The 15,639-nt window shown below is 47.4% G+C and overlaps 1 protein-coding gene across 1 annotated transcript in view; it reads right to left on the bottom strand.

The window, feature by feature from the left end:
* The window catches only part of SLC32A1 (solute carrier family 32 member 1), an 18,314-nt gene extending 4,022 nt beyond the window's left edge, over positions 1-14,292 (bottom strand). The window contains exons 1-3 of the mRNA XM_008920137.3: positions 14,278-14,292; positions 13,711-13,742; positions 13,532-13,593 (exon numbers count right to left, since the gene is read on the bottom strand). Of these exons, the coding sequence (XP_008918385.3) occupies positions 13,532-13,593; positions 13,711-13,742; positions 14,278-14,292 (109 nt within the window). The remainder of the gene's footprint in view (positions 1-13,531; positions 13,594-13,710; positions 13,743-14,277) is intronic.
* Positions 14,293-15,639: the final 1,347 nt, after the last annotated feature.

Raw genomic sequence — 15,639 nt, 5'->3', positions numbered from 1 at the left:
CCCGCCCGCGGGCCCCTGGCCTCCAGTCGCTTCCCCACAGAGAAACAAAAGAGCTCCGCTGAAGAGGCGGACAGGCGTCTATTGACCGGTTCTTAACGGGATTTTCCTCCTCGCACTCCCTTCTTTTGCTTTTTTCTGCCCCCCAAAATGCACGGCCCCTTCGGAGGCGGAGGGCGGTCTGGGCAGCGGACCCTGCGCGGGGAGCACAGCGGTGCGTGGCCACTTGAGCACAAGGAGCGAGAGCTCAGCTGCATGTAATGATTCCCGCGATCCATGAGCTCCAAAACCGGCGGGACACGGGGCTCCGCTCCTGGTCGGGGCCCTCAGCCTGGCGGCACCGCACCAGCACTGCACCGGCACCCGGCAGGATGCTCAGTGCAGAGCTCTCCGTCCCCCCCAGCTAATGCTGAGATTCTCCTTTCTTCAAATGAAATACCGATATTTTAGTTTTGTTTCCAAGCGCTTATACTCCTTTGTCAGTCAAAAGTCTTACGATTTTTTATTTATTTTGAATTTTTCCGAGATGAGCGGTCAACACAGCCAGCAACGGCAACGGGATATCCCGGTGCTGTGCTGTGACACAGACAAGTGCAGGGTGGCAGGGGGACTAATGGCATTTTGGAGCAGTGTGCGGAGAGCACGTCCCCTCTGCGGCGAGGGAGCACTTAAATCGTTGTTTTATTAAAAAAAATATAAAATTTTATATATATATATATATATCCTTTGAAAGGCGGGGGGAGGGAGGTTGGAATCTGTGTTTCGCTTGCTATTTTGGAAGGTAAAAAAAGAGCATTGTTTTACTACAGATGAGTGGAAAAGCCAGCATTAAATTATTTCCCAATAACGTTGTTGAGGGAGCGGAGAGGGAGCGTTCGGGCTGCGGTTGCAGGTGGGCTGCGGCACTGAGCAGTGGTGGGGAACGAATCCTCCTCGACTCCTAGGGAAAGAAACCTTAAATACCCTCCTTAAATACCTTTTTTTTTCTTTTTTGTGTTTTCTCCCCGGCAGAATCTGAAAGAAAATTGTGTGCAAAGAGACTGAAAGGCGTAAAACCCCCGCCCCAAATAAATATCCCCAATGAGGTCTTTACCCCTAAGAGGTGCCTCGGCTGCTGTTCCCGACTCCCGGTGCAAGGATGGGGTAGCTGCTGCTACAGCCAGCTCCGCAAAAACGGGGCTTTTGGATGGTAGCAGAGGAGGCTTTGCGGAGGAATTATTACATGTCAGTGCACAAATAGGTCGAGAAAGCCGAGCGGGGAAGCGCTTCGCCCCGAGTTTACCATCGTCTCGACGGGCTGTGGTTTAAGCAGGGAAAATTAAAATCGGCCAGAGGAGGATGCATTGGGCTCTGGCCGTCACTGGAACTGCTGTTTCACCTCTTCCCACCACTGGAAAATGACTGCTACGACGAACACCTCGAGGGATTAAACCAACGATTTCTTTCTCTTTTTATTATTATTATTAATTTTATTTATCCTAAAACGAGTTTTTTGTGAAAGAAGACATGAAGAACACCTGTTTCTGGAGGCTGCAAGGGGCATCAGGGAAGAAGGAACGAAAATTCATCCAAACCTCTGTCTGGTACGTGAATATTTCCTTAAATCGCCTTGACACATCTCCGCCCCTGCCCCAGCACATCCAAAGCTCATCTGGGAGCCCTAAGACGGCCCCGCCGCACATGACGCCGCACCCCCAGCCAGCACCCCTCGATACATAGGAGAGGAAGGGAGTTTCAGCTATCTCAATGATCTTTAAGGTCCCTTCCAACCCCAGTCTATCTACGACCGTGCCAAGGGTGGAGGAGACGGGTTTTCGGTTGCTCGTTGAGCATCCAGAGTGTGACGGATGTGCCGGGCTGGGTAGATACCTCTTAGGGAAAAAATCCCAAACGAAGACAAATAAATAAATAAATAAATAAATAAATAAATAGGTAAACAAATATTAAATTTAAACCAATATCTAAACCCGAACAAAACCCCAAACCAACAACATAAAAAACCCCAACAACAACAAAAAAACCCCCAACCAAACCCAAGCCCACCAAAAATAAACAAAACCCTCCAAAAAGCAACAAACCAACCAAAAACTCCAAACAAAAAACCCCACAGGGATCTCGAAAGTAAGTCCAGGTTCTCGGGGCCAGTGCAGAGAGGCTGCCCCCGGGCAGGGACTCCTCTGCGAGGTCCGTGGGACCCTCGTCCTCCGCGAGGGGCTCGGGCCGTTCCTCCGGCCAGGGATGCCATCGGGTTGGGGAAGTCTCTTTTCCCGCTGCTGGACGCAGCTGTGCCCCCTCTTTGCTCGGGGAACCCCTCACTTTGACACCCTACAGAACGCCAGGGGTCTGCTGAGCCTCGTCGGACACCGAGATGAGTAGTAAACTGAGAGAGGGGGGGGTGCCGGCGTTGCGCAGAGTTGCCGGGGGATGCAGAGGATGGTAAGGAGTTCAGGTCTGGTGAGGTCCGAGGGATACAGGAGCAGGGAATGCCGCCGTGCCGCTGTGCCCATCCGGTTTTAATGCCAGGAGCTGAGCCAACACACGCCTCCCCCACCCCTGCGCTGGTGGTGCGCACCTCGGAGCCGCCCTAACCAGCCCCCGGGACGGCAGCTCGCTTCTGCCCCTTTTCCAGGAGAGGGAGAAAAAGACTTTCTGCAGTAGCACCTGGAAAAAAAAAAAAAAAAAAAAAAAAAAAAAAAAGAAATCCACTCCGGACTTCTACGGGCGGCTGAAATCGGGGAGAAAGGGGGGACGGGACATACAGAGAAAAAGAAGGAGACGAAGAGAGGAAAGCGGAGCCCGGAGAGACGGAGAGGAGGGTCGGGGCATTTACCTCTGCTTCACTCCCCATCCCTGCCTGCAGCGCGCCGGGGAGCGGGAGCTGAGCGAGGCGTGGGAGGTTGGAGGGGCGGATCGATGGACGGACGGACGGACCGACAGACGGAGGCAGCCGCGTCACTCCTGAACTCTCTCTAACTCCCAATTAACCCAAGCAGTATAACGGTGCCAAATCTCATCGAAAGGTTAGCGGCTCTCAGAGGGGCGCTTGAGCTGCAAATCGTTTCAGACGAAGCTAAAGAGCGAGCAGCAGCCTCTCCTCTGCCAGAGCTGGCGCCGGGGGGCTCTGGCACTAGCTGCTTTCTCCGCAGCCGCTCCCCGGAGCGGGATGGATGTCTCCTCTACCCCCTCGAGCAGCCCTGGGGGTGTGCAGCCCTACTTCTGCGGAGTACAGCTTATCCAGACCTCCCCATCCTCCCCAGGAAACGCCACATCCAGCCAGAGGAGCGACTGCCTTATCTCTTCAGAGAAGGCTCGTGGGATTTGTGGCTGGGTCTTCTGATTAACAAGCTAAGGGAAAAGACCTATTCGTGCTCAAAAATCATTTAAGGGAAGCAGAGAAGGCCAATCTTGGGTGGGTGGGCTTTCTACAGCCCTCACTGCCAGCCCCTCTTCATGCTGCTGGGTGGCACAGTACAGTGCCAGTTGCATGAAGGTGTGATTATTTGGAAGCAGGAGAGGTTCATTGCTCAGTCAGGCTCCCAACCCCCAAAGGATTTGATTCACCTGGGCTTTTGGTGGGCTGTGAACTGCCACAAACACACTGGGCTGCAAATTGTGACCATGTGAAAAGGGAGACTTGTAAATCCTGCTTGTTCATTCTCACCCTCCTTTGCAATACTCACAAAAAGTGTGGGTGTCTGAATGCAGGTGTGTAACCCTCTGATTCCTGCTCAGTTTCCTTACTCATGCCATAATAATTCCTGAAAATCTGCTGCTGGGCATCTCCAGCAGAGCTGCCAGCTGCAGAAACAAGAGGGCTGAGGGGCACCTTCTGCCTAATGACCTGAGAAGATTACGTGGTCACTTCTGCCCATGGAGCAGACATCGTGCAGTCAGCTCAGGCAGTCACTCTCAGAGCAGTAGCCACCCCCCTGGACATGTACCTGGGTACTTAGAGAGGTGATCCCAGGAGTGGGAAGCAGTCCTCCTTCCCCCAGCCATCACCAAAAGCACCTCTAGATGCCATCCCCACAGCATCAGTGATGCACAAGCTTATTCTCAGCTCTCGTCCATGAGTGGCTGCACAGCAGTGCCCTTCATCCCAGCTCGGCCTCCTGTGCCCCCTCTGATACCACGATGGGAACTCTGACAGGATAATAAAGAGTTGCACAATATAGTATAAAAAGGCAATTAGACAAATTGCTGGACTGGGACCAGCTCCTGTGACCTAGTTAATAGCTCTGGGAATTTCAGGAAGGTAGGGAAGGGAAAGGCCTCGGTATCAGGATGTGGTGAGTGGGTTTTGGAGGGGAGGATGGGCTGTGGGGTGCAGTCCAGCATGCTGGAATGCCCCAAGCCTTGGGTTCCACCTTCTCCCTGTTGCCCATGTTTAGAGCTGACTGACATGTTGAAGGTACAAGGCAAAAATGCTGGATGCAGAATCACACAAGCTGCTGCTTGTTTTGTGCTCTGGATGTTGAGGCTGAATTCACAATTTGGTGTTCAAGACAAGGACAGCTGCAGCCAGGCTGACAGACACTGCAATAAAATAACCACAACACAGTAAAATCCAGAGGCAAAGTCTCCAGGAGAAAGCCCACAGTGGATGTCCTCTCTTTATTTAATTTTTTAACTGAACACAAAATGGCTGCCTAAATTATAGAGACATAAAACAAAGACTGAGCATATAAAGGGCTGTGAATATCATCATTTTAGATTAACATGTCTCACAGTAAGAAAATTTGCCAGGAGAATATGTAAAAACTAAATAAAGGTATCTTGATTTAACCTCACTATTTACAAAATAGACAGCTTCTCATCTCTAATTTGGGAGACAGTTTATACATGAATTTCTGTGACTTTCATTTCCCAGAAGGGAGGAGCCCCGATAAACCATTATCATCTATAAGCTAAAAATTTATTTGCAATTTTTCCACAACATTCCCAATAAGATGGAATTAAATTTAGCTTGTAGTTTGTCTCTATGGTTGACATCAAAATTAAGTGATAACCATTGGGCACTTGCAGTACCAAATTCCCAGCTCACTACAAAAATCTTATTGTTCCCATGAGCTTAACAGCATTTTCATGGACTTAATACATAAAGCTTCATCAATGTCAAATTAAATATTCATATATATACATGCGCTTGTATTTCACAGGAAATACTGTGACTATTACATAGTCTTTCCCAGACTATGGACTGGGAAAGGAAAGCACATACTTCATAGGTGCCAAGCTTTTTAATGTTAACTTTCAAATAAAAAGCTCTTCTGCTGCAGTTGTGGGGCCTAAGTGCTGCTTTTTGAAATTAGATTTTTGTGATCTCTAGTCCTAGATTGGCTGTTTTCCTCCAGCATAACATTATTTTTGGGTTTGCTTTTTTTTTTTTTTTGGTGATTTTAAGCAAAATTGGGGGCAACCTGCAAAGAAAGCACAAGTTGCAGGGAGTCTGCATTACCTCTAGCCATAGTTAACCAGTGGTGACCACACATAATGTTTCAAAGCACAGAATAAAAGCTGCTGTAATGAACGATGGCTGGTTTGTACAGGAAATTTCTCCCTAAGGAGCCTGTGGTCAGATGATGCTCCAGAACTGGAAAGCTTTTATATAATTATATTTTTTCTTTATTTTTTTCCTCTTTTTAAATGTTATTTTTTCTTCATTTTATTCCATCTGTGCATGCAGTGAGGAAGAGCCTCTCCGAGCAGAGGGACAGCCCCAGAAGCCAGCTTGCCTTTGGGGTGTTTCCTGTCAGGAGGGTTCACTCTCAGCCAGCTCCATCCCCCATCTGTCCATTTTCATTCTCCTTTTTGTGTCCATTTCTGATAAAAGCAGGTCAGCAACACACACAGTCACTCACATCTCTTGCAAATGTCTCCCAGCCCCATCCAAAAGCCAAGACCAGCATGTTGGGAAAACCTGGTCCCTGCTTTGTGATATTCCTGGTGCTCAGCCAAGGCCAACAGGGGAAGGCAGCATACAGAAGTTTGTGTATCTTCCTTTAACAGAATCTTGCTCGATGCTTTGGAGTGGCACAAACTGGGTACTCCTAACCCTGAGACTTCTGCTACTGGGAAAATTGCAGCTGGGTCTCTGAACCAGAACCCCACCTGAATTTCCGGAGCCTGCTGTTTCCAGCAGCAGGATTTGGATGTGCAGCCTCTGCATGTGGATATCATCAATCGGTTTGGGGCAATTTTTTTGCAGAGACCAAAAATAAAAGCCATTTAAGAGTACAGTAAAAATCTCAACCCAGAAAAACATCACATGTAGCTATTGCTGTGTCCTAAGGAACACCAAAGGGCAAGGTGAGGTATGTCATTGCTTTATCCAAAGGGAAAGACAGCTCAGCCCACAGCAACACTTCCCATGCCATGGCATCTGCAGAAAACCTCACCTCATGCTGGTGTTCTTGAGTCCCCTGCATACCCACTCCGAGCTGGGGGATACTGGTGCTTATGGGGGAGGACTGGATGTTGCACTCACCTCAACTTCCTCTGCTCTGCAGTTCAGGCAGAGTCCTAAAGTCTTAAATAAAGCAAGCAAAGAGAAAAAAAAACACCCTCTTTTTGCAAGAAGTCTCCACACACATTGATTCCTTTCATCCCACAACACTAGCGTGAGCAATGCAATGAACAGTGCTAGGAGAACACACTGTAGCCCAGGGAGGGGGAGACCGCAGGGCTCTCTGCAACCAAAGGGGACTCAGAATCATGCAGAACCAGCCTTTCCAGGACTGCTGGGGTGCAAGGAAATGCAGTTACCTGTGTCTGACACAAGCAATAGAGAATCTGTTTGTTTCTTACATGGCTCAGAGAGATCAGCCAATCTCAGCGTCTTAATCTGCTGTTTCAGGAGTGTCTATAGCAACCCTGGATACACTGAGCAGCAGATCACCTCCCACTGCAGACAGCTCCTCTGTGCTGACTTATGGATCCAGTCACAGGGACAGCACTTTGTAATTACAATCTAAATGTAGCATTTCTATACAGTTTCTCAAATACTCTGACCTGGACAGCTTTCCTGTCAGCACTTCAGAGTAGGAAAGCTCGGACAGGGTAATATTTACTGTCCTCATGAGCAAGCAAGCAGTGAGTTCCCTGCCCAGAGGCAACTAAGGAGTCCAGCCAACCCTGGGGGTTTCAGCATCAACCACACAGGCAGAAGACCAGACCACTACAGAGAGGGTTCTTTCTCTCATCTAGTGTAAAGTACAGAAAGATAACAGATATTAGGACACAACTGAAATTATTCCTTGCCAGGGGAGGGAACAGACCATGAGCTGGATATCACAGCTGCAGCAGAGGATGTATTTTTGGTGACACAGCAGCACAGTGCACAACTGTGCAGCTCACACTGATCCACAGTAAATATTCCAATGAAATAGAAATTTCACCTGTTGCTGTTGCAGCAAATCTCCTGTGGGGTTTTTGGTCACTTCCCAGTGGGATGCTGTGCTCCAAGGAGAGGCAGAAATGGGTCCAGGAGTGGGCAAGGTGCAGGCAGGGTGGTCCTCACCCAAGGTCTACTCTGCAGCTGCCAAAAGCCTAAGGGTATCTGCTTCATGGGTGAAACAGGGACAAATTTTGTTCCTTTCCTTGAATTTAGCTGAAGACTTTGAATTAAGAGAGGAAGGAAAATGAGATTAAAAAGATACCTACAAATAATAGGGCTTAGCACACACCCAAAAATATCATATATATATGTATATAAAATAAGCATACACGTGCATATCTGCTCTCATCATGATGTGCCTTCTTGCATCTGCAAAAATGGGCAAAAACATTCTTATTACCACTGATAAACCAAGAACTCACACCCAGGGGTGATGAATCCCTGTGTCCACCCCCTGCTTGCTCTGCCCAGAGATGTGTTTATGGCCACCACCCCAGCAGGTGCCTGGGCTTTTCACAGGAATGCTGTGTTGTGCCGTGGGTGGAAGCTCTGTTATTTCTGCCCTTCGGACAAGAGAAATGGAGGCATGAAAAGACAGATACAATGGGTACATACGCATCCAACCCCCACATTATCCCCTGCAGAAAATGGTAGTTAATCACTCCATTATGTGTAGATGTTTTGGCCTAAATTACTAATATAAGTAGAATTTTTTTTCCCAATGCCAGACATCACACTAATATTGTCTGAAACCCAAGTCTGTGTCTTTGTCACAGGAACATCTGCTTTATGCTTTACTCATGTGCTCTGATTCCTTTTTAAACACCCTGCTCTTCCAGATTGAATTTTTTTTTTTTTAAATATGATTTTGGTTTGGGTTTCTCACATTTTCTTTTCAATGCATTGACCCTATTTTAGCCTTAAAACCCCATCTCAGCAGCCCACCAAAGCAGTGACACACAGTTCCCTGGAGTACTTCCTGGGTACTAAAGAAGCATTTTTGTTCACTCCCTCCATCCTTGCAGAAGGCAGCAGCATGGAATACCTGCCCAAAGCTCAGAGCTGCTCATGGTGTCAGTGAGGACACTGCCACCCCCTCAGCTGAGCACTCCAGGGGCCCAGCCCAGCATGGTGCATGCATTTGGGACATCCTGCAGGTTTTAGAGGGGGCTTTACAATCCCGTACTGCTGCTTTTCCAGCTGTGGGGAAGCTGAAATACTGGTGAATCTTGCTGTGCTGGTTTGCTGTTCCACCCCACCACTTTCCTCCTGGGGCAGCTCCTAATAGAAAAAGGGGGACAAGCTGGTTCATGAATTGCATTGCTGCATCCCATGAATGAGTCCATGAACGCACCAGCTGGGCTCACTCTCCGTGGTTCAGGAGCTTTCCAAAACCAGTCAGGACCACAACCTTAGATGTACCTGTGTGGCTGACAAACAAACTGGGGACTGGCTATGGCTGCCTGGCTTCTCAGCACTGATAATTCTCTCAGCAGCAGCCTCCCAATGACTGCAGAGCTTGTAGGCTAAACAGGGCCCAGCTTCACTCTCAGAGCATACTTTAGAGAATCACAGAGTCCATCACCCTGAATTATTTGAATGCTGGTGCTCAGGTGATCAAACTGCCTTGTGTGATTTCCTTGGCATGGTCCCTGCAGGAGGAAACAATTTCCCAGCCCCTTTGAATCTCCAGTTCTGATGGCAATCCTGAAGGGAAGGAGGGGTAGGAATTAAATGTATTGACTGCTCCATCTCTCTGCCATGTTATATGATGCCTCCCTCATAAAATATAATGAAGGACAGAGATCACAAAGTACCGAAGACACAAAGCCATAAGTCCAAAAATCAGAGCTTTGACTTACTGGTGTATCCTGCTGTGGTCAAACCACACCAACCCACTACAGAACCGTGACTGGCTGGATGCTGAGCTGGGCTGACACTGAAATCCTGCTATGTAACCACCTAAATTAAAGCTGCATTTCATTTGGTCTGAACTGTTAATTGTCCTGGCAATGAAAGTCCACTAAGACTCCAGGTACCTCTCCTGCTCTGCAGGGGGATCCAAGGATCTTCAGCAAATACAGTAACCAATATTTTAGCCAGTTGTATCTTGATTTAGGCCTTTGTAAATGCATACCAGAATATTTATTTCACAGGGGACTATTTAGCAGGGTCAAAGTCTTTAAACGTCAAAACTCTGAATTTAGCAGCCTGTAATCTCAAAGTGTTACTACCAAACAGACAGTTCTCATAATAAACCTTTTGGCAGCACACCACCATCTGCTTTTAATAGAAAAGGACTTCTTAAGCAATTTTGTTAATTTGATTTATGACAAAAAGAAATACGGAGAGCGTAAAACCTCAGGAAGAGAACAGCAGGGAAGGCAGCTCTGTGATTACCTTCCCCTGCACACATGTAAACTGTGACTGAGGTAAAGTAATAATGAGACTTAAAGTTACTACTTCTCCATGGAGCACATCAGAAAGCGGAGTGAAAGAAAACTGCGAGGCCAGGAAAGGAGAGGGCTATGCTGTCCAAGAGCAGGACTGTGATTCAGGAACTCTCTTCCAATACTAAACCACTTAACCTTAGGACTGACTTATTAAGTAAACATGTTTTGGTCATTGTACTGAGCAGAAGATCCCCAGGAGTTGTTTCTCAAGACCTGAAAATGTCATTGAAGTTACCAACGTGAGCACAGCACCCGCTCAGTCTTTTCAGGAGGAGATGACATTCTTCCTGCTGTGTCACAGGCCTTCAGCTGCTAAATCTGAATGTTTGTTTGGCCAAAAACTGATTTACAAGGTACAAACCCTGGTGAGGAAGGGGCAACCTGGGATCCAAAATTTCCAACTTGTGCAGGAAAGCAGAAATTAATTTTTCTTGTTCTCGTTTCGGTCATTGTAGCTGTCACTGCAGATAAATCATTTGAGCCCAGTTCAGCTCACATTCCAACTGATGACAGGACAGGAGTGCCTGGAGGGAAAGTTAAACTAGAGGGTCTAATGTTCCATGGTCTCTCTAGGTTTAATTCTTTCTACAATCCAGATGCCTTTTTGGGCATCTGATGCCAAATTTCCCTCTGATATTCCCTCTATCACCTCTCTGACTACCATCCCAACAGAGCCCTCTGCAGGGACCCCCCCTTCCCCCCAGGGCTCTGTCTGGCTCAACTACTGCCATGCTGGAACCTCCTGCACATCCCAGCTCATCCTCCTCCCTTCCACTGCCCCTTCTTTCCCTCCCTCAGGAGGTGTGATTCCTGCTGATCCCATTCCTAACCCATGCAAAGTGACCTGAGTGATGCTGCTGAACTAGAGGGGCCAGAGGTAACATTTCTTTGCTCTCATTAACAGGCAATTACCAAGGGGTCTGAAGCTGTCAGATCTGATAAATGGACATTAAAATATTCCTTATCTTCGTTTGCTTTTCCGATTTCCCTCAGAACAGGGCTCTGCTCACTGAGTCCTGCGTGGGAGGGTGGGGGGTGACCTTACAAGGTCTCACAGAGAAGCTGCTAAAAGCAGGACCTCCTCCTGCTCATAGTCAAACCCAGTATCTGTTCAGATCACTACCCATGGCTTCTCAGTTGTTTTGGTAACCATCAGTCAAATCTTTCCTGGGATATTCGATCTCTAGAGTGATTTTTTCATTAACCTTTACCACAGAAAACCACCAGAAAGAGCAGTAAAACAGTCACCTTTGAAAGCAGCTTTCAGAGCAACTGAACAGCTGCTGGGTGGCATCTCTCTGGGGACATGTGAGAGGCTACAGCAGCCAAAAAGTGACCATTACCCAAATAAAGTTCTTTAAAGCACAATTCTAAAGCAGGGAGGAGTTCAGAGCAGATGATCCCATGTCCCAGGAGCTCAGGTGGTGCCTTGAAATAAGACAGCGTGTCTGCACCGTCATCAGGGTTGAAAGCAGGGAAATAAATCAATAATTGTGTAATCAGTAGCATCTTACTTTTTTTTTAATGAACCTGTAGGATGAGGATTTCCCCCCAGTGCCCTCCCTCTCCTTTTCCCCAGAGCTCATCTTTCACTTTGTCATGCAATTCCCAGCTGGCCAGCTGCAGCCGGCCTCGCTCCCTTTTCCATTACACACTCGGCTGAGCCAAGGACAAAAGGGTCCCTGGATTCCAGTGAGAAGGTAATTAATTGACTTTCTGCTCTCATTGCTATGCGGCAAAGGTAGAAGCCCGCAGCAGCCACAGTTCATCTTTAAACCTGGAAGATTAGTCACAAACGGCATCATTATGGAGGTGATCAGCTGCTCCCAATAAAGGAACTAAGGGGGGGCTCTCAGGATGAGGGGGGCTGTGATGAAGAGAACGAGAGCCACGAGTAACAAACACCCTGTTGACCCATCAGCCAGGTGTTGGCATTTGTAGCTCCTCTCTCATATGGTCTCTCTCCTTTACATCTTAAACCTGTCCTAACCTCCAAGCTGGGCTGAGATCAGAGCCACCACTGCTTTGGTGGCTGGTGTCACCCCCGCCACACATTCTAGGTAGGAATAAAAAAAAAAAAAATCACTTTTTGGAAATGTAGGTAAAATAAGTGACTGATTTGATGTCCCATCCCTGGAAGTGTTCAATGCCAGGTTAGACAGGGCTTTGAGCAATCTGGTCTAGTAGAAAGTGCCTCTGCCCATGGCAAGAGGCTGGAATAAGATGGTCTTTAAGGTCCCTCCCAACCCAAACCACTCCGTGATTCTATGCTTGTGCAGTGTGCCAAGCTCAGGTGAGCACCTTTCCCCTTTTTGACAGCAGTGCTGTCCCCTCGGAGACAGAGACGTCACCAAAATCAGCTTCTTAGTGTGATGGAATGGAAAATTCTACCAAAACTTTTTACAAGATCATTTTTCAGCTCAAAATACCAAGCACTATTCTCTATCTGAGACATAAGGACCACACACATGCAGAATATTACACATGTGCTGAAAACATGTTTGAATTTTAGCTCTGGACACACACTGGAAATTAATTCCTCTCTTTTCAGCAGCAATAAGTAATGGTAAAATGAACCCATTTTCCTACTGGAAGAAAGACTATTAACCCAGGGAGATGCTTCCATTCTAAGCACTAGAACGTTTACGGAATGTCTGACTAAGAGCAATTGTTTTGTTAATTGTGTAAAATAGCTTCTTATTCTTCAAGGGTTTTTTATTTCCCTGGTGATTTTCAACTAAGCTGATCTTCCCTATCTGCTAAGTTTCTGTTTAAGCACTTCTCCAATAGTTGTACTCCAGATTTAAAGCAATTTGGTAAGGAAGTTCTACCCAGGGGCAGAGAACTTGAGGGCATCCCAGTATTTCATGGCTGCCCAAAACTGCTCCTGCTGGTGCCAGGAATCCATGTGGTACCTTCTTTCCTGCAGCTAGCACCAGCAGGGAAAGGTGGCCTTCTTGGGAGAGCTCTTTCTCTCAAAACCCAAGGTAGTTATTTGGGCACATTCAACCAGATAAGGGTTTCTCACTGTGCTGGAGTTTGGGGAGTTCATCATGTCTCCCCTGAGTAATCAGTTGTTCTCTACAGCCCTCTCTGGCTTTTGGTGATTTCTCACTTCCCCTCAGCGCAATGCCTCCAGCCCTGCAGGGCCTGATGTGCTATTTGCCTGAGAAGGTCAGCAGCAGAACAAATATTTGCCCTTCCTGTGTCTCATTCAGGGCTTTATAAGAATTAAAGTTTTATTCTATGATCAAACTGTATCTCTCTCTCTTTTTTTTTCTTGGTTCCTTGCTACTCTAATACTGTTTCCTTTGATTTTCAGATAGTACTAATGCCATTTTGTCAGCATACACACACGAAACCTTGCCAGGCTCTAAATCTGTGTCTTAGTGACAGCACAAAAAAGCATTGTTCTCATAGAATCACACAATGACTTGGGTTGGAAGGGACCTTAAAGCCATCTTGTTCCAACTCCCTCCCATGGGCAGGAACACCTTCCTCTAGAGAAGGTTTCTCCAAGCCCTGTCCAACCTGGCCTTGAACATTTCCAGGGAGGGGGGTCTCTGCAGGATGGTCCCGACATGGGGCCAGACCCCACATTTACATTGATAACCACAGAAGGGCTTTTTCTCCTTCTGTGCCTTGTTGTCCACTCACTGGTGGAAGTTCAGCCTCTTCTACTCACCTGTGTCCCAAGACACATTCACCTGCAGATCAGGGCTCATTTCTGGTTCAGCCTCCACAGCACTGCACAAGGAGTGCGCAGGGGCTCACTGTGGAGTGTGCTGAGGAAGGATGTAGAGAGGTTTACTGGCTACAAGGCGAAACCTGTCGCTGGAAACAATGCAGAGATCCTCTTCTCACTTCTGGTCAGGTCCATCATCAGTGTACAACGCCTGTAAAAGCACAAGGCTCAGTCCCCTGCCAGCATGCCCAGGAGAGCTGTCTCATTTCACTGAGGTGGTAACTGCTCTCCCACATGGACCTGAGCACAGTCGTCACACACAAGGAGCTGAGAGGGACCCCAGCTGCAACAACAGCAGGAGTAAAAGCACATTGTTAAAGGTGTCAGCTTACAGCACACAGCTGGGTAGAAGCAGAGATTCATTTGCACCTTTCCGAAAGTGTTGCAAAGCCTGAAAGTAATTTCTTTCACTATTCTTTGAGCCTTGTGAACTGCCTTCTTCAACCCTGCACGGTGTTTACTCTAAAACTCAATGAAGGTGACCTATGTTTCTGCTATTTACAAACAGCTGTTTTTCTGTGATCCTCACAAACCATGTGGCTGTACAATCAGTGGTACAGCAGCATCAAAGTGTGCAGGCAGCAACAGCATCCCAGGAAGCTACATTCTGGTGTTCCCAACTCCCTTTTCCATCACTGCATCCAAGGGATTTCTGCTTGTGTCACCAGTAGCCTTAATGCACTTACCTGCATGACAGCCATGCTTCCCCCTTCTCCTCCCCAGCTGCCTGCATCAGAAACTGGGACATAGCTCTGAGGGGCTCCCTAGAGTGATACTGAGGAAAATACAAAGGTAAAATGTGTTTTACTGTTTGAACATTTAACACCTCACACAGACTTTAACAGCTTTGAATTTACAGCCCACCAGACCATTCCTGTGCTTGAACAGGCGTGCCATGAGTTGTGCTTTGCATCCACCTGCACAACCTGAGCACTTCCCTGTGTCCATGGTGAGACCGCAGAGCTGCTGCCCTTTGTCTCTGATGCGCGAAAAAATAATGCCTTAGGTCGTAAAGAGGCATTTCTGAATGGGCACACACCCTCAGGGTACTGTGTTATGAAGGAAGGAAGTGTATTACCTGAGCCATAGTAAAATTAATTGTTTTAAAATGTGTAGGTGGAGAAATGTGCACATAGTGTACATAGAATCTCCTGAGCTGGAAGGGGCCCACGATGATCATCGAGTCCAACCCCTAGCCCTGCACAGCACACCCCAACAATCCCACGTGCTTGAGAGAGAGCATTATCCAAATGCTTCTTGAGCTCTGGCAGCCTTGGTGCTGAAAAAGATGTAACTGCTATATATAGAACACAGTGGCTACAGTAAATCACCCTTTTCCCCATGGAGTTACAGCAGGGTGTGATTTGGTTCATGTTTTATGCCCTCAGATTTTCTCTGGGGCACTCTTCTGTAGGTTACTGGGCAGATACTGGAGCTACAGCCACTCATCAACATCCATCCATCCTTGTTGCAGTTGCCCCTTTGCTCAGGGAATCACTTTGTTCTTTGGGGGCCAATAACAGAGGAGCAGCCAGCACTGGCTCAACATCTTTCAAGAGGGTTGAGCTGGGCAGATTCAGAACTCTGAGCCTAAGACATTTTGGTTGTGCTGCTGATACACTGTGGGTATTGTTGCCAAATGCTCGGCGTACACAAACCGAGGGGCCATGATTGTGTAGATTAGGAGGCCCAAAGTAGTGTGAGGCAATGGGGAATTATTCCTTGCTTTATCTCCTCTGCTCAGTGTACGTCATCATTCCTGCCACTCCATGATCCCTGGTCCCAAAGGATGCAGCTGCCAGTGCTGTTCACCTGATAAGGGAAATTCTGTCGTGTTTGTTTGTACAGTTTCTTTCCTTGCATATTTTGCATAGCCATGACTGTTATTCTGCATTTCTTACGTATAAAGAGATATGGAAGACAGCACACACAAGGAACTCTAATACATGTATTTGCTGCTGATGTTACAGCATTCACAGTGGAGACCAGACCTGGATGCCTGATGTTACAGTGTGACATGCAAATTTATGCTGAATACCACGATACTC

The sequence above is a fragment of the Manacus vitellinus genome, unplaced genomic scaffold, assembly GCF_001715985.3.
Source record: "Manacus vitellinus isolate BGI_N305 unplaced genomic scaffold, ASM171598v3 scaffold_26_pilon, whole genome shotgun sequence".
Taxonomy (NCBI): Eukaryota; Metazoa; Chordata; class Aves; order Passeriformes; family Pipridae; genus Manacus; species Manacus vitellinus.
Note: the sequence above shows the minus strand (reverse complement) of the source record. Positions and strands in the feature narration are given on the sequence as shown.